Below are 19,361 nucleotides of genomic sequence, written 5' to 3'. Positions count from 1 at the left end.
TTGCTGTTTGCCATCCACAAGCCATGGAGACTCATGCAAAGTGCCCTTCTTGGTACAGCTGCTGTCCAGCAGTGGCAATAGGAGATGCTTTTTTGGGAGAGCCCCTGTGTCTGACTGCTTCCTGTTGTGTTTCCTTGGTACTTCCATAGAATCTGTGGGTATTGTATTGAGGATGTTAGAGGGTACATACCTTTCTGAACCTCTTCGTAGACTTACCTGTGAATTGGTCCAGTCCCTCCTTTTTTTATTGTGCTTGTTTTTACAGCCTTCTGTGGCAGCGAGGAAGCTTTTAGCTAGGGTTTAATATAAAGGATGACATTCATAAACAAGATTGGAAGAAAGCAATTCTCTGAATCTGCTGGTGAAAATGGCCCCTTGTTTGAATGCTTCATCCTCAGTCACCTTCCTCTGTGGCCAGTAGGAGTTATCTTCTTGCTTTCTCAACAGGGAAACTGCAAGAAATCTGACTGTAGGCACAGGTGGGCAAGGCTGTTTAAGGAGCATCCTTGTTATCTTTTGAGGTAGCAATGTTTCAGAAAGTAAAGCTGTTGTGAGAAGTGGCTTGTTAAAAAGCAGGAAAAAGAGTTAATACAAGGAAAACATCAGAAAGACTTGTTACAAAAGCAGTCCTTGAGTGTGTGGGTCTTGGTAGAGCCTTCCCAGCACTTGAGAGAGGGCACGTTTTCTGTTGAAATCCACCAGCTACATAACTTCCAAACTGAACTTGGGGTACAAGTGTTTACCTGATGAGCAGAAGTTGTTGTTTGTTTGCCTTTTGCTGTAGCATGTGTGGCTCTAACAGGAGGGACAGTGCCTTACTCTGCCCAGCACACTCAAACTTGAGCTGCCTGGAATGTGATGCCTGGCTCCCCAGCTTTATCTTTGGTGCTTTTGTGTGGCTGGATGGTGAAGTGGTTCAGCAAGCTCACCTTGCTGAAACAAAAGGTGTGACTGCTGTGTGGAGTGTAGGCTCTCAGGTTCCTGGGCCAGGAGATGTTCAAGTGAGGAATAGCTGCAGCTCCCAGTTGGGATTGCCTTGTGGTGCTGTGGAGCTGCTCTTTGAGGTCAAATGTAGACTGGAAACTAAACTTCTCCTGTGGGAAGCAATTTGTAGTTTCAGTGGTAGAATTAAACTGTGATAAAAGTACGGTATTCTGGTACTTGGAGGTAAATTTGTATCTGCTTGCAGACCTCTCTGATTCGGCCTCATGGCACCTATCCTTTCTTTCTCTTTCTGGGCTTTAATCAAAACCATAGCTTTTGGGTTTTTGTGAAAGATTTCTTTAGAAAACACTAAATCCTTTCCTAAGGCAGACTTTTTTTTCTTGTAAGCAGATCTCTGGGCTTTTTTGTCTGGTTATTCAGACAAGTGACTTGGTTTTTAGTGAACAGTTCTGTTCTTGTAGTATCTCCCTTCACAAACAGGAGGATGGCACTGCCCTCCCCGATGCAGGGAGGAGTACTGTTGTGTAAAATGCACAAAGTAAATAACTGACATTGAAATGCTGTCTAGTGTTAAGCAAATTTTCTTCTTTGCCAGTATCATAAAAGATATTTTTAAGAGATCTGCTGGTGTTCCTACACCCTTGTGACCCAATCAGTTCTTCATTTGTTTCTCAAGTTCTATTTAATAGCTCAGTTAAGTATCTAGACTGTTGGTAATGTTGCAGAACCAGTAAAACCAAGTGAAAAATGCTAGTTAAAAAAGGCTCAATTACTGAGTGCCAGAAATATGTCTTGTTTCACACTTTTACTGTTAGGATACACTGGAAAGTGAACATCCCTTTGTGTGCCTCACTGAGTTCTGTTTGGAAATTACTTTATAATTATGTAACTTTCTTTTACATGAACAATGAGTAGGACTTAAGCAAATACTTGAGAAATAAACTTTTGATCTGCAACACCACCAGTCTCTTAAATAAAACAGTTTTTCCTGAAGATTGTATTTGTAAAATTTTTGACCTTCACAGAAGACTGGGAAAAATATAGCAGCACTTTGGTTTATACTTTTATGAGACAAAAAAAAAAAAAAAGACAGCTTGGTTCTGAAGGTTTTTTTGGGGGTTTTCTTTTTTTTTTTTTAATTGAGGAGGAATGGGTATGGGAGAAGATGGATTGCTGCTGGAGGCCAGGATACTGAAAGTCCTAGGTTCTCACTCTTGCCTTCAGGGAGTACAGCATTCCTCAAAGATTTCTTGTGGCAAAACAGGATAAATAAAACTTTCCATTATAAATTTCTGGAGTGGAAAGGGGAGTCTTCCTGTGCTGGAGACATGCTCTTTAATCTTTTGTTTTTAGTTCAATTATTTCAAGTATCTTCACTGTACGTGTCTGCAGCTGTCTGACATGAAGCCCTGGTGCATATTTTATAAAGTGTAAACTGAAAAGATTGCTCTCTAAATCCCACTGTGCAGATCAGTGACTGCATTTATTTTTCCCATACAGTTCCTCTGCTAACTTTTAAATCTTTTTATGTACTTTAACCCTGTGTGTGTCTTCTTGAAAATCAAAAATATTAGAAGTCATAATAAAGCTTTTACTTCCTGAATGTAAGGATGAGAGTATTTTAGGGGAAGACTTCCTGGCAGGGAGGAAGAGGTGTTAAATGAAAAACCCTGGAATTTCATACTTGGTCAACCAAAACAAGTGACCCGACTCATTCCAGTAAGACCTCTTGGGTACAAGCTATTCTGAAATACAAAGCCTGACTGTGTGCCTGTGGTGGGAGGAGGGATGAAGTTTTTTTCTTTTTTCATTCTTGAACATCAACCTGGAACACTAATCTTAGTCTCCCGTTCCTTAATTCTAGTTGCATTCTTCTGTGTTTATTTTCAGATCATTGTTTAGTAATTTAGGTAAAGCTGTTTCTGGCTTCCCATCTGGATGAAATAAATACATTCTTGTGTACCAAAGTAGGTCATGAGCTAGACTTGTGTGTAGTAGGGAGGGTTTATGTGTACACAGGAGGCTGTTGCTGTGGTTTAATTGGTTAACCTGTCACTAGCAAAGCTGGGGCAAATGATTCACCTTTGTTAGTAACAAGAGCTAAAGGTATCAGCTTAAACTGCCTCTGAAGCCTAACTGGGCTGGGTGATAAAAAGCCTCTTATTCAGAAGTGACAAGCCAGCAGTGTGCACATGTCACTTGTGATGGCTTCCCTGTCTGGTACCTTGTTGAGATGTAGTGATTTGATGGCTTTCAGCCATACATGGCTCCTGTGCAGGTACAAGTCTCAATAGGATTTCATATGTAATGTTACAGTTACTGTATAGATTAGCCTTAGAGGAATTGTAATTGTGAATGCTTCCTTGAACTCCTGAAAAGCTGTACCCAAAACTGGATAGAGGCAGCTTGAAAGTAAAGTGTCTTTGTCAGGTCAGAAATGTAAACATGCTTTTATTAAGAAATATGCTTCAGCAGATTTTGGCTTTGTATTTATTTGAAGCTTTCCTATTCACTAACCCTTGCTTTTATAAATCCCATTAAAAAAGCCCAAACAACAAACCAGTGACATAATAACTTCAGCTAACTGCTTTTATTTAATAAAATTTTATCTTAATTCGATCTGAGCCTTCAACATTTGCATATAAAAAAATAACAGTCATGCAAGTTTTGGGATGTTTGTTCGCTTTAGGGAAATTAAACTCAGCAGTCACTTCTTTAGGAGTCTTCAGCTAATTCCACTCCAACACAAGCCAGGCTCCATCTCGCTGGCCGCAGGGTTGTGGCTCTATTGTGCATGCTGTGAAAGCTTGCTTTCATGATGGCTAATGATGTACTATCTGTTTCCTGCTCCCAGGAGATTTACTGAGCTAAAACACTACAGCGATGAACTGCAGTCTGTCATATCACACCTTCTGCGAGTCAGAGCTGTAAGTATTTCCCATGTGTGTCGTGACAAATAGTATGATTTATTTATGAGGCAGTATTTCTTGTTTAGTCAAGAGAAGTGGTATATGTGTTCAACAATAAGGGCAGGCTTGCCTGAGGGAGTCTGTCTCCGGAGTGTGGAGCAGAAGAAAGCAAGAGGTGAGGGCACTGACTTTGTACAGGTCTTGGAGGGGGAAGGAGTTGCAGATAAGATGGTTGAGTTTGACAAGGCATGTTGCTAATCTGCCCTGTCCTGTGATGGTCACGTATCACAGGGAGGTGTTATAAAGAGGATCGAGGTGTCTGCCTCTCTCTGCTCAGCAGATAAGTTGCTTTTGCTGGATGTTTGGTTTGGGAAGGACCTCAAAACACAGTTCTGTGGTCAGACATATAACGTGTTGTTTTTCTGAGCTTGTAGTATGAGTCCTTTATGCTTCCCAGTATGTTTTCTTTTTTTGGCTCTTCTTTATTCTGCAATGAAAATAGTCTTTATGGTGATGAGAACAATTATGTCATGCATTAAGATACTCCATGGATTGAGAGTGGAAGGTTATTTTTTTTAAAGACAAAAAAAAGAAAGAAATAGGAAATTACAATTCCAATAATTGAGAGCATGATACTTCTTTTTAGTATGTTCAACAGGGATTTGATTTTTGATGGACCTGTGCAGCAGAGAGGATGGTAATGGATTGCCCTGTTAAGCTCAGGTTCTTGAGAGAATTAGTCACTCTCAAGAGTGGTGTTCTACGGACAGTCCTGTTTTCTCAGGGTTGTGTGAGATCTGTTGGGCAATTTGTTTATGTTTCCTTTTTACTACTGCTGCAACAGACATAAAAATAACAATAGTAGCTCTTGCAGAACTTCAGTCTCAGTCATTGGCACATCACGATTTCAAGGGCATTATGTGGATTACAACTCACACTTGAGAGTGTACACGTGTCTTTTCTTCTGAGGTTTTGCCAGGATTGTAGTGCTGGCTGCAGCAGGTACTGGCACTCCAAACAGCTGAAATGACCTGGAGCAATGAGTTCTGCAATGGATAGCTCATTTCCTTTCCCTCAGTTCGCTGAGCTGGGTGGAAAAATCAAGTCACTTGTTAGAATTTTACTGAAGGTTTCCCTACAATCTTGATGTCAAGATGGACTTCAGGCTTGCCATCTGTAAATTAAATAAACAAGTGTGTGCATAACTTTGGCATTATTCAGATAAAGAATGCCTTGTATTTGGTTATCAAAAACTGAAGGGAACTTGATTATGATGTCCACAGACATATCCTATCAATGAGCTCTTCCAAAGATAAATTTGAAATCCTACTTTTCAACATAGCCTTGATTGTGACTTCAGTCTTCCAGGACTTAATGCTTTTAATTTTTTTTTTCTTTCAGTAGTGGCTTAGATTAGATTTAGGCCTAATCTTGTTTACCTGTGTAAGAACATTAGGGCTTTAGCCTGTAGTATGTATGTGGGTTTTCACAAAGCAATTGCACTTAATGTTGATGACCGAAACCTGTCTCTAAAATGTTTTAGAGGGTAGCAGACCGTCTTTATGGTGTCTATAAGGTCCATGGCAACTATGGAAGAGTGTTCAGGTAAGAGTTCATCCAGTTTTTAATACATACATAGACAGTTCTTAGGAGAGAGAGGGGAATTTCTTGGTGATTTCTGTTTTTACACTTTTGAAAAGTATATCTGAAACATTGTCTGTCTTGAAAAACTCTGTATTGCAGTGCTAATGAGATTTCTCTGCTGTATGCAGAGATCTCCAGATCTGCTGAGCTTCATCTCTAGTGGAAGACTTCAGCTTTTTTCTTTGTATGCCAGACCTTTAGGCCTTTTGCTGCTGCATTGGCCTTTTGTTTCTTCAGAAAGTAACTCATATTCTTCATGCAGTTGTCTTTGAAAAGCTTCTAGGTCACTTTAATGGATAAAAATCAACAATTATATCTGTTTAATTTAAATAGCTTTTAGAAGTGAATTTGCCAATCTTTTTTTTTTTTTTTTAAATTTGTATGAGAGAATTGCATGCTCAAGTTTTCCATCTCACTGGAGAATTAAAGAATCTAAACTTCTGGTTAAGGGAAACCTCCTGCTTCTACGCACTGTTCAAGTGCTAAATTTAATTCTCTGGGTTAATGGATTGCAGATGTCTTTCTCATTGGGGGTTTTAAAATGAAATTAGGTGTAGTTCTGTAATAACACAAAGACAAACAAATGTCAACATCAGCAGAGTGGAATGTTTATGAAAAAATGAAGGACAGAATAGATGCATTACACATAAATTATGTGAAATATAAGGTAACCTCTCCTTTTTTCTTGAAAAAAGAGTTGTAGGTGTAATTCTTGTAGCAAAGAGCTTTCATAAGGTTTCTCAAAGCTGAGAGCACAGTTAAAATGGTGGTGTAAATACCAGGATGTCCAGAACAGGTCTCTTGCTATCTTTATTGTAACTGTTTCTTTCTTTGTCTAAGTAATCGCTGTGATGTAAATAGGTAGCTGCAGTAATGAGACAATTGCAAGTTGATTTATTAAAAAAATGAATAGAATTAAACACCAGTCTACTGGGAAAGCAGAAAGCTACTTACATCAAATGGTTTCAGGAGAAGTAAAATGCTTACAAAAGTCAAATCCCACCCTTTGGTTTTTGGAAGGAGAGGCTTCTATCTTATATCCTGTAAGTCTGGAAAGCTTAGTTTCTACTTGGTGAGAGTAAAATCTGTTTTGGAAATTTCAGCATTGTTGTCCTCCCTCATCCCATTTATATAAAATGCTAGGTGGTTGGTTTTGTTTGTTTGTTTTTGTTTTAAATTGATTTTCACCTATTTAAAGATGACTATGCTCAAAACCCATCCCAAACGAAGTATATTTGTGATGAGGAGTTTAAGGACAATTGTTTAACAGAGTGCCATAAGTAACTTTGCTACATTGTCAGTGCTGCTCCTTAGAGAAAGAAAACAGTTTGAACCAATCTAACTTTGAGGCAGTTTCCATTCAGGTGTCACCTGGAAAGAAACTATATACAGGATGCAGCTTATTAACTTCCCTTACCCTTCATGTGTGATGTTGTTTCTCGTTTGTTTTTCCTACAGTGAGTGGAGTGCAATAGAAAAGGAGATGGGGGATGGGTTGCAGAGTGCTGGCCACCACATGGATGTGTAAGTACTGACTGAATATCTGATAGTTTGATGTAAGCCAGATGTGGAACTCTCCCTCTTTCCTCTCTTTTCCCTCAACCCCAAAGTACATGTGAGTACCGAGAAAGTTGGGGGTGCATTGTTTTTAGGTATACAGTGTTCCTGTGACTTGGATGCAGGCACAGTTTTAGCATCCATATACTGTATTAAGTAGCTCAAAAAGCCTCAGGAGAGCCAGAGGGGTTTCTTTTTTTATTATTATTTTGAAATTGTAGAAGTGTTTGGAATCCTTCCAATTTTTCTTTTAAGCTACTATGCCAGAAACTGGTGGAATACAACTTTAATGTACTGCAGACCTGATGAGATCCATTTGGTTTTGATAGCAGCATTTTGTACCACACGGTAGATGGCACACAGATTTGGACTTAATTACAGGGAGTTAAGAAATTTAATTAATCGGCACCAAAACTCCAGTGGATTCCTGAAACAAACACTGACTGGATGTAATAAAGAATCCTCTCTCTTTGCATCTTTAGAGTCATTTGGCAGAGTATGCAAAGCACAGCCTTCAAAATAAAAGTCTAGCACTTGAGAGTGCTCACAGAAGAGGTACTCTAGCCTCATGACTTCTGCTTTTCAGGTAGTCATACACAGCAAGTGAAACAGCACTTCTTACCACTCTGATCCTGCTTCTGTAATCCCACACAACAGATAAGTAACAACTCCAGCAAGAGGTGGAAGGTGTTTGACACTTCATGCAATATTTTTACTGATAAAGTGTAATTTGTGTACAAATAAAGTTCTCAGGTTTGGTTTACAGTGCAAATTTATGTATGTTCTACTGCCTGATTGTTATTGGTGTTGTCAAGTTAACAAGTTGTCAATTGGTACTGGCCTTGTCAAGTGGAAGGGTTTGAAGAGCCATGCCCTCAGCTTCTTGAGAATAATTCTGGTTTTATCAAATCTTAAAAATTTGACCCCCTCTGAATAAATTATTCACAGTTCTGTGTTTTGGCTAGTGGGGTGGTTTTCGTTCAAGAAAAGCTGTAAAGTTTTCTGGGCAGAGGGTTCTGGTGAGAATAAAGCAATGGAGAATGCATTCTGCTTTCAGAAGAAAAATAATTGAAGTAGAGGTGGAATGCAATGGTTAAGCGCCTACTGTGGTAGGTAGAAATTGAAGAAATTGTGAAGACTTAGTATAATATAGTGGAGTTAAGTAAGCACAAGTAGGTTTTCAGTGGTTCAGATACACCACACCAAGATGTCAAACACCTGAAAATGCATAACTAATTAAAAGAAATTTGTCTCACTTCTCAATCAGGAGGCTGAACCCACTCACACATTCAAAATGTTTAATATTTCTGTCTGTAGCACAGTTAGAACTAAAGATCCAGAGTAATGGCAGTGGGTAACTGCTATTCTGGGTAATTTTAATCACTGCATGAAATCTGAGGTAGCTTTCATTGTCTGTCATCTCCTCTGTTCTGGCACTCTTCTGCAACAGTAATCCCTTAGTAATGACAATCAAGCAAAAAGCAGCAGTTGTGAGATTCAGGAAATCATTCAGTGACCCATGTGGTCTCCTACCAATAAGGTTTATATCTGTGATCCCTTTAAATTATGACTTAACAGTTCAGTTACCATTCCCATAACATCAGACAGGAATTTATTGCAAAAGAAAGCTACTTCTAGGAGGTTGCCTAATATAGATGTTAAACTTCAAAAATTAATTTAATTATTCTCTCTCTGCCCCATATGCTAAAGTTTTTACTAGATGTTTATTTAAGCTTTTGATTTGTTATTGTTTAGTATGATCTATAACTGCTTAATATTTGGAGAAGACATCTCAAAGCTTCTCTGGATGTGGGCTGTATTACAAGATGAGGCTTGCTGAAGTGACAGAGTATGCTGAGAAAGTTGGAGTGAGTGGCTATGACTAGCATTTAAAAGATGAAAGAAAAAAATGCCAGGCCTTTGACTTCTGTCCTTTATTCTATTAATGAGTGACCCTTTATCTCTGTATCAACTAGACTGTCATTATATATTGAACCAGTCTAAACTAAAACAAGGGTTTAGCTGACAGCTTACATGAAGACTGAGAGCATATCAGGTAGCTTTAGAACTTAGTACAATGTTTCTCCTTAACACTTTCCCTAGTTTGCCTAAGTTTAGGCACTCAGAAATGTAGCTTGTCTTACTACTTTTTTTTTTTCTGAAATCAAACTCATTATTAAAACATGTCTGTGGAAGGTAGGATTTTGTTTGGTGGGATTTTTTGGTTTTTTGTTTTGGGGTTTGGGTTTTTTTTTTTTTTTCCTGAGAGTTGATCTGCCACAAATGAGCTCTAGCACTGCTCTAAACTTAGATCTTACTTGAAAATGAAATGTGGTCCATCTGCTGCCCTGAGAAATCTAACCACTATACTAAAATTATTGCACTGCAGAACTTAAAAATAGGGTAAGCCATTTATGACCTGTGCGGCTGCAGGATTTTTTAAGTGTATTTTTCAACAGTTTTGACTTACTCCTTACTTTGATTCATGTGAATTCTTGTTCTGCCTGCTCTTTTATCCCTTCTACTTAAACTGGTCTGCTGTTGTTGACCACTTCACATGCTATGTTTATTCATCACCAAGAGCCTTGGTAGGGCTTTTCCTGGATGTGCCAATGTCTTTGATTTCACAGAGCATCAAAACAACTCATCATACTTGCAAACTTTCCAAATTCATGTCACCAGCTCCCTTTCAGCTTGAGACTCTGCCACTTCTTCCATAAAACCAGTTACTGGAGACGCACAGGGAGAAAAGGGAAAATGCAAAGATTTCGCAAGAACTTGAGAGCCAAGAGGTGCTATAATTAGAATTTGGGTCATGTTTGCTGGTTGCTAGAGAAGAATGGACATATGCTCACTTCAGAGAGCCTGCAGATGTGTGAGAGATTGCCACATAGCTGAGAATCCAGACTGAGTTAGCAGAATAGATGAAGGTATTTGTGTGGGATCTCATTCATCCTGATTATCTCCAGTGGCACATGCCCTGAGTGCTGGGCTAAAGAGGAATCTGATTTCTGCTGCTGTGCCAAGTGAGAAGTGCAGTTACCTCTTAGCTGTAGGCCTGTCCCTGAAAATCTGTTCAAGACAGTCACCTTGGTTAGCAAGAACATAATAAATACTGTTAAATAAGCAGAATAAACTAGAAAAATAAAGTGCTTTTTGCCATTTATAGGAGACATCAGCCTAAATAATGAAACTCTTACTGAATGCAAGAGCTGCAGATTTGGTCCAAGCCCTTGTACTTCAGATTTCTCCCTAAAAGGAGGGTTAAACTTCTTGTTGCTCTGAACTAATATGCCTGATTTTCACAGCAAACAAGGACTAGAGACTTTGAAGGAGCTGAAGGGACTTAATGTTGTAGTGTTCAGGGCACCACTGTGAGTTATCTTGTACTCAGACCAAATAACAAGCCATGAAAGCAGCCTCTTTGCTTTTCAGCAGGTGTGATGTTCACATTCCTGGGCCTTAATGCTTTAAGATTTGGAGGATATCTTTTGCACTGTGTCTTTTTTTGGTCTTGGTGCTGCTTATCGACAGTCCACTGAAGAAAAGGAATAAATTGGGGCTTTTTCCTGTAATAAAAGCGGCCTCATCTTCAGCAGGAAACTTATGATAGATTTTGTTCTTGTCAAAAGATTCATTGTAGTAACAACCAAAGAAGCAGGCCCGCAGGAATGTTGACATGAGGTATTGAGAGTTTAATTAAAAACAAAGAAAAAACCTTTTTTGGGAGTGCTCTTTGCTGTTTGTCACGGGTGTTTCTGTGAAACAGGTGTCCTCCCTTGTTACTGCATGTGTATCCTTAAAGGTTAAATGAAGCAGCTTTATGTGTAACTGTGGCTGTTTTTCATTAGATATGCAGCTTCTATTGATGACATACTGGAAGAAGAGGAACACTATGCAGATCAGCTGAAGGAATATCTCTTCTATGCAGAAGCACTGCGGTATGTACAGAAGTCTGAAGCTCAAAAGGAAGCTGTAGTCCTTTTCTCTAATGTGATGTCAATGTTTAATTTAGTCTGATGTCCTCTTGTGTTCTCTGAGAAGGGGAAATTCCAATGTCATGGAGTCTCCATGGTCTTATCTCTTATTTTGCTTACCCATATTGATTGCCATGTGAGTGGCAATACAAATTAGAACTGATCTGATGAGTAGTGAAGAGCCAGAAATGTTAAAATCTGTATACTATGGAAGAAAATGCTGTTTATTCCTCTAGTTCCACTGTTTCTTTGGCTTCTGATGTATTAGTGCCCAAATGTGCTGAAAACTTCAGCTTTCAAATGAGATAGGCCAAACAGAGCTGCTACAGCCATGACAAATTCCAGGAACTTTCAAAGTGCCCAATATTACTTTCATCCACTGCACAGTGTTGTGCATCTAAATACCAACTTTTTGTTTTGTTTCACATTAGCCTTTTATTAGTCACCCCTTGCAAGTGTGGACACAAAAGCAAATTGCTTTATGCTGCCAAGACTGTGCTAAAGCTGTTGTGCTTTCCACAGTCTGGCTCTGAAGCTCTTGGAGAGGCCCAGTAGAGAATTGGGTTGGGCAGTGTGAAGGCTGCAGTGTGGGAGCCTGGAGCACTGGTAGCCTCTCCTGGGAGATGAATGTGCATCCGGCTGTGGAGTACGGATGTAGCATCATCAGCCCACACAGGACTGGGACTTACTGCAGGTGCTCAGAGGAAGCTCCTCTTTTCCAGATGAAAGGCACTGTATGAGTCTAGAAGCAGATTTTTTTGTTTCATTCTTTAAAAAAGAAAATGTGATGAATTTTATGATTGACTGATAGATGGCTGCTGGGACAGGTACCATCTCCAGGTATCTTTCGTTAAAGCTGTGATTTTTCTGTAACATGTTTTGAATTAAACTATTTTACAGTGGTGTTCTTAAGGTGGTGGTAGGGCTTGTATTACTGAGTGTATCTTGAAATGAGTTTAAAAAGAGGAGCAGAATGCTGTTGAACTAAGAACTTTATTCATACTTTGATCCCAGCTTGCTTAACTACAGCATTTGCAGAGTTATGCAGTCTGTGATAGGGCTGTTGAATTTGACTAGATGAATAACTGGAGGTGCTTCCTGTCAAAGACAAACAAAACATGATGCCATTTGTAAAGTTTAAATGGAGGGAAGCATAGCAAAACAAAGTATTATGTGACAGATCTTTCATTACTTACTTTTCAGGGCAGTTTGCAGGAAGCATGAACTAATGCAATATGATTTGGAAATGGCTGCACAGGACTTAACATCTAAGAAACAGCAGTGTGAGGAGCTGGCAACAGGAGTGAGTCTTTTTCCACTTTCTTCTCCAAGATGCCTCTTCTTGAATTTATTTTTCACTTGAGCCAAGTTACTTAGAATGATATTTAAATGGCACCAGCATGCTGGCTGCTGCTTTTGAGAAGTGGTATCATATGAGCTGGAGACATGTGAGATTTAAAGTAACTTGGTTCTTGGTGACATAAGCTGTTTGTGCCAAACTTCTTTTATTGAATACTGAGCAAGTAAAGGGTTGCAGTAAATGTGACTGGAGCAGAATAACACAAGACAACTATATCCTAAAGATCAAAATGTTGGGAATTCCGAAAGTCTTCTTTTGCCTTTTGAATGGTGATTGATGCATTGTGTTAGTCCATTTTATATGGGAGATAACATTACCAAAAATATTGTCTGAAAGTGGTAACTGACAGTTTTCTAGAGTTCTCAATGTTGCTCTTGGATCTATTGATGTTCTTTATAGAATGCATTTATGGCTTTTCTTTCCTACTTCAGTAGGAAGGCTGCTCTGAAAGTTCACCCTTGTCAGCCTTAAAGCATTTGAATATCAAATTACCTCCTCCCCACTTTGCTTAGTCTAATCTGAGTCACCAGAGCTATTTATCAATTAATGAAATGGAAGTTAAAGGAAAAAATCAGCCAAATAATAAGCACAAAGGCCAGTAAAAGTCACCTGATGTCCTGTGTCTGTGGTCAGGAATCCCAGACCTAGAGTGTCCTTGTTTTTTGTAGACTGTGAGAACCTTCTCCCTGAAGGGGATGACCAGCAAGCTCTTTGGGCAAGAAACCCCTGAGCAGAGGGAAGCCAAGATAAAGGTTCTAGAGGAGCAGATACAGGAAGGAGAAGAGCAACTCAAGTCTAAGAATCTGGAGGGCAGGTAAATGAGCTTGACTGTTTCAAAGAAAACACAGGGCTTGTCTTAGCAAAAGTCCTTGACTGGATGCTCTTGAAGGTGTTTGCATTTTATAAGTGTTTTTAATATATTCTTGGTGTTTATGAGCTGTCTATAAAAGCTCCTGTCAGCTGCAAGTTGTGAAATAAAGTGCAGTACATGCAGTTAGCTTCTGGTCTGAGTGTATGGCTTATGTAAAACCTGATGACTTTCCCAGTTACTGAGCCCACTCTAATGGCTGACTTGCATGCTTTTATGTTCCACTAGTAATATATTTAGCAGGTGGGCTTGGAGGGCTGCAGCTGAATAGGCTGAGACTCAAAAGCTGATTTGCTTCAAATACAGTATTTAGTTTGGTTTATGTGTAAGGGTCCTGAGCCCGTATTCTGCAACTTCTCATATGGGGGACACCTTACTCCTGTTTGAAAGAGATTAGAAGGTCTGGTGAGTTGTGTTTGAGTAACTGCTTCTTGGTTCTCTAATGAAATTTTCTTCAGGTATGCAAAAAAGAAAACTAGGAAGTAACGTTTCTTAAAGCAATGTGATTTTGTCAAAGCATATCTGTCAAATAACACAGGGGGTCAATGTGGTATCTCCTGATATGTTAGAATTAGAGCTTAAAAGATAAGACTAGTTCATGAACAGTTCAAAACAACAAGACACTCAGTAAATGCAATATCTTAATAATTTTGGCAGATGTATTGGAGATGTGCTTTTGTAGCTCTGGAAGCAATTTTCAAGTGAATGCTAGTCCAGCACAAATGAAAGTATGAATTACAGATATCTGCCTCCACTTCAGTTAAGGAGGCCTGACTGCACATCACCAAACCAACAAAATTAATTTCTGAAGTGAATTGTCCAAGTTAAATTTGCATTGTAAATGTTTATTGTACTTTACTGTCTCACATCCTGACAAGTGAGTTTTCACACTAAAGAGAGATGAAGATTCTGACTTGATGATTGAAAAAGAAACCTGCAGTGTTGTGTACTGAATGTTGGCATAAAGATAAATAGTTACCCCAACAGACTCTGAAGGAAAAATCTATATCCTGACTTATGCTAGTTCTATGGCAGTGATGCTTCCTGGGAAAAACAACACCAAACCAAACAAACATCCTAATGTATCCTGTGAAATTGATTCTCTAGGATAAAAACCTTAAAAAGAAGGTGGAGAATTAGGTAGTGATGCCAGTTGTAAAACAAGGACACTGAGGGATGCATAATAATTACAGGACATGATTTACTGAAAGATGGAGCACTTTGTCATACACAGCTTCTCTGCTGAGTGTCCAGAGCTGAGGGTGGAATGTGTAAAACACTTACTAGCAGAAATAATTGCTTTTAATTTCAGAGACTTTGTGAAAAGTGCCTGGGCTGACATTGAACGGTTTAAGGAGCAGAAGAATCACGATTTGAAGGAGGCACTTATAAGCTATGCTGTTATGCAGATTAGCATGTGCAAAAAGGTATGTGTGGCTTGGGAAGGGCTGGACAGTGTATTTGCCCTATCAGCAGGGGGGCAGATACAGACTGTCAGTAACTGGGAACATGGCAGTCATGGAGGATTGGAAGTCACTAGCATAAAACCTCCCACATATTCTGTCCTGCTTGAACTCAGTGACATGTTAATGTTGAAATATATATATATAAAATAGACAGTGTGGTCCAATTTCAATGTGGTCTCTGCCTTATTCTTCTGTGAAGTTCTGTGGGATTTCCTGGTAGAGTCTTCTGTAGAAGAAAGTAGTGGATGAGGTTTGCAAATAGAGTATATGCCCACCTATTGATTTTTAACTGTTTTTTTAAAAGGGAATTCAGGTTTGGACAAACGCAAAGGAATGCTTCAGCAAGATGTGACTACCTGGAAATTAATTCCTCCTCCAAGTGCCAGAGAACGGAAGCACAGTGTATAACACCAATGTTATATTGCTACATGACTCACATACAAATCATGAAATAAATGTATTTGTTAATAAAGGATGAAAAGGACATGTTGTTAAATGTTTAGCCCTGACTGCCACCTCTGTGGCATGTTTTATATGTGGTAGCAAATAATGCAGGGGTAAAAGAGTTACTGAAAACTACAGCTCTGTATTGGGACAAAGGTATTGGGAAAGTTATCCCAGAAAGTATGAACCAAACTGTTCTGAGACTTGTGAAACACCATGCTCTGTAATGTGTAGATCACTTCCAGATGCCCTTCTTTCCAACCCTTGCTCTTTAGAATTTTTAATGCTCAAGGGTGCTTTGGTTTTATAATGGGGCACACAGTTGTGTTCTCAAGGTCTACACCATAAGGGGACAAAAAATGAAATACTGTAATGCCTAGAGTTCATATTTAAATGCCTTTGCATGTCCATAGAGAAATATGTTTTTCCAGAGTTCGGGTTAAGCAGTCTCAAACTCCTGAGATGTTTGAAGCTCTCTACAGTAGAGGTGTTGTACAGTGGTTTGATAACAGTATTCTGCATTTACTGGTTCCCACTTCAGTTTTGATACGGGCATTGATTTCCTACTAAACTTCCTGCAAGTAAAGGAGACTGGTGATCCAGCTGAGCAGAAAAACCAAAGTCAAAGCTGGTAAGAAGCAGATGCAACTTCTCTTTGGTTGTTTGGAACCTGTTTACACTTGGTGTGAATCTGTCCTGTGGCACCTTGTAACTGAAGTGGTTTGGTTCTTAAACAAATAGTCCTTAATGAAGGTGCTGAAATAATAAACCTGGTGCAGCTTCTGTCATACTTCAGAGTGGTGATGTGCAGAACCCACAGTGAACCAAGGTGTCTGTTGGGCTCTTTTTACAATGTTTCAGTGTGTGTGAGTGTGTGTATATGTGTGTATGTACATACACACCTGTAAAACATGGTTTGCAGTTACAGTATTTGCATTAAATGTTTCCAATTATGAAAATCTCTTACCGCTAATACTGGGCTTTTTCTACATCCTTACTGAAAGTTCCAGAAGTCTTGTGGAATTTGTCAGACTTGATTGCTAGACCTGAAGGAAGCTTTGTAATAATATGTTGAAAAGTGTATTTAATTATTTTGGATTATAACACTACTCAGATTTCTTTTTTAAGAGATACTTCAGAAAGTCCTTAAATGTTCTTTTGATAAAACTATCTAAATGTATTTACTGGTATGTTCCATGTTACTTTTGTCTCTTCAACGTTTCTTTTCTATAAAACCATTGTAAAGAATGCATAGGTCTGGTGCACACTACAGCTTAAAACTCTGAAGTGAAATGCTGGTACTCTGATAACTTGTGTTGGCTTTTTCAAAGCATATGACAGTGACATGCCTGGCTGAGAGATGATGTTGGGCACAAAGAGGTCTCTTCCTTTCACATCTATGAGGAGAAACATTGTTCCATTCCGAGGTTGCAGTATCCGGTTCTGATACAGGCTGAAGGACTCTTACATTCCAAACCAAGAAGTTGCGCACTTGATGTGTTCAGTAAACCTTCTAAAGGAGTGGTGCCTTAATACAATACCATGAGGCACTCAGAGTAGGTATTTTTCATGCACTTTGATTTTTGGTAGATCTTTCTGGTGCCTCCTTCCACATGTCACTTGCTGTACAGCTCATTAAATGTATTAGTATGCCTTTTTTTTCCTTGCTAGTTGTACTAAATTTAAGAAGGGAACAAAACAGTTCTTGTAAGTTTTGTGCCAAATAAGATAAATAAAATTGCTCTTTGATATTTTTGTTACGTTGTTTTTTTGGTAAAAAACTGTCTTTCCTATTCTGAAAACTGCTGTTTCATTTTTTGAAAGTGGTTCTTGTGCACCTTAGCTCTCAAGTGGCCTCCAAATTTGGGTTTAAAATTTGGTGTTGTGCACAACTTCCCCTTTAGGTGAGGAACATTATGCTAAGGCCAAAATTAGATGTTTGCTACAAGTCAGCTGTCTGAATTTCACGTGTGTCTCCATCTAGTTAAGATGCTTTTGAAAACAGTTTGTGTTACTTGACGGAAATTATGTGACAGGCAAATTCAGGGTAATTTGCAATAACTTTTGCTTCTTTTACTTCTGTGATTCCAGAAGAGCAATGCATGTGGTCTGTGTACTCGGGGATCATAGCAACCAGTGAAGGTTTCTTCTTCTCTTTCATCTTTTCAACTTTTTAAGGTGAAACCAGCCAGTTAATGGCTGTTTCCTTGTGGGTAACAGAGGCCACATGACAGATGTACATTTGCAAAGTGTGCATTTTTCCAGGTGCAAGTGTGGATTTAAATCCTGTAACTTGTTCCACTTTGCCAGTTATCTAGTTAACATCAAAAATTGGTGGAAGGCCTTGAGAGTAATAGCAATAGCAGGTAGGAAGAACATTTTAACTTAAAACTCAACAAAATGCTTGTATATGAAAGTATTTACCTGCCTGGATCATCTGATCTGCTGATCATGTCACTTGTCCTAGGAAGCTTTGCTGGGTAGATTATCAGTGCTCATGCTATCTCTGACCTCCCCCATTTCTAGCTGGACCTTGTCTTGTCAGTTCATTTTAGTTGCTACTGTTGTCTGTTCCTGAAATATAGCAGGGGTGAGGGAGCCAACTGAAATGGAAAGATAGAGTGGTTTTATGAACTCTCTTTTTTAATGTTGTATTATTTCAGTATCTGGCACGTCAGCCCAAGCAGTGTTAACCTGGCAGCTGTGTGCAGGGACTACCTTGGCAGGCATAGAGCTAATCTTGGAGCTCAAGCCACACTGAGGAGCTTGCCTTGTGCAGGTGAGCCAGAGGAAAGTGTTGGCTGTGGCCAAACACAGCAGAGCCAGCAGAGCAAGGCTGCAGTCCCAGAGCAGCTGGCTGGGCTGGGAGCGCTCAGAATATCTTCCTGTATCACTCTCCCTACCACTGAAATGTCTTTGTTCATCTTGCTTCAAGAACCCAGAAACACTTTCTAATGTTGCCTAAAGGATTACAGGGCAGGAAGTTGTCTTAATTCCCTGTGCTTGTCACACAATGGTAGGGCAGGGCTCTAATCCATGTTCCCTTGTGCCTCCTGTTCTGCCTATCCCTGGTGCCTCTGTCATGTATGCCCACAGAGCTCTGTGGGGAGCTCTGTGTAATGAAAATCCCCACACAGGGCTGCTCTTGAAATAACGCAGAGAGAGGAAGCAGGTGGAATGGGAGCTTGGAAATTTGGAGCATAGGCCTTGGAGTGAAATCAAGTACAAAATACTTGTATGTCACCCGTAAAAGCAGTTGCCTTTGTAAGCAGTCGCTTTGCTGCTGGCTGGTGGGTTCCCACCTGCTTCCCCAGCAGAATTGTGTTTCCTAGGACAGGGACATCTCCCTAAGGGTGTCACTCTTGATCCCTTGATCTTGAAACCCTTGGCAGTGCAGGACAGAAACCAGTGTGAGCTGCTTCCCTTTATGGGTGGCCCCTGGGGTAGGCAGGATGCTCACTGCAGCCACGAGCAGAGAGATGTCTCTCTTGAGTGGCAGAGGTTTGGACCCAGCTGAAATAGGGAGGTCGCCTGTGTCCCCTCCACAGTGCACTGCCATGGGTATCTTGGGCACTCTGGAGAGCCTCAAGTGCCTATGTAAGCAAAGGATTGTGATACTGGCTTCTAGGTTCTGATGCTTCCTGGTGTGATACAGTGTTATCAAAAGGATTTTGTGATTGTGACTTCTAAAAGGTCAAATGTGGAGGAGAAAATTTTGGTCATTTTTTTTCCTGGCTGCCTTTTGGTTTCTTTTGAATAGCTTACTTAGACTGGCCTTCCTAATGCTGTGTTTTCTTCAAAAATAATCTTTTTGCTCTGACTGGTTGTAGAACATATCTAAAACATGAAACAAAGACAAAATTGGAAAGGATTTTGGGTGGATTTGGAGGAAAACAGCTTCAGGCAGCAGAAATATAGAGTATTTAGTGGTATGGAGAGATGGTGTCATGCTTGGACAGGTAAGGACAGGGTTAAGCTGCTCATGGGGGCAGACAAGTTTTGAGGAGAGACACGAGAGGGTGAGGAGGCAGGGAAGAAGGACAGCAGAGATGGGTGGTGGAACTGGAGAGGAGAACAGATGGGAAACTTCTGTACCTGTAGGCTGGGCTGTGCTGGAGAAGGGAGAAGCAGCATTGTGTGGTCCTTGTTATGGAGAAGTTAAAAAAGTGAGGGAGATGGAAGCAGGATGTA

General features: G+C 39.8%; 1 protein-coding gene across 2 annotated transcripts in view; it reads left to right on the top strand.

The window, feature by feature from the left end:
* Nucleotides 1–16,921, top strand: part of SNX4 (sorting nexin 4) — a 32,781-nt gene extending 15,860 nt beyond the window's left edge. For both annotated transcript variants that reach the window (XM_085066999.1, XM_085067000.1), the window contains exons 7-14: nucleotides 3,800–3,872; nucleotides 5,398–5,459; nucleotides 6,957–7,022; nucleotides 10,907–10,996; nucleotides 12,236–12,335; nucleotides 13,061–13,206; nucleotides 14,573–14,687; nucleotides 15,031–16,921. In XM_085066999.1, coding sequence (XP_084923125.1) covers nucleotides 3,800–3,872; nucleotides 5,398–5,459; nucleotides 6,957–7,022; nucleotides 10,907–10,996; nucleotides 12,236–12,335; nucleotides 13,061–13,206; nucleotides 14,573–14,687; nucleotides 15,031–15,078 — 700 coding nt within the window. In that variant the 3' untranslated portion in view covers nucleotides 15,079–16,921. The remainder of the gene's footprint in view (nucleotides 1–3,799; nucleotides 3,873–5,397; nucleotides 5,460–6,956; nucleotides 7,023–10,906; nucleotides 10,997–12,235; nucleotides 12,336–13,060; nucleotides 13,207–14,572; nucleotides 14,688–15,030) is intronic.
* The last annotated feature ends 2,440 nt before the right edge of the window (nucleotides 16,922–19,361 follow it).

The sequence above is a fragment of the Lichenostomus cassidix genome, chromosome 7, assembly GCF_008360975.1.
Source record: "Lichenostomus cassidix isolate B80296 chromosome 7, HeHo_3.0, whole genome shotgun sequence".
Lineage (NCBI taxonomy): Eukaryota > Metazoa > Chordata > Aves > Passeriformes > Meliphagidae > Lichenostomus > Lichenostomus cassidix.
This window is presented reverse-complemented; position numbering and strand designations above follow the sequence as displayed.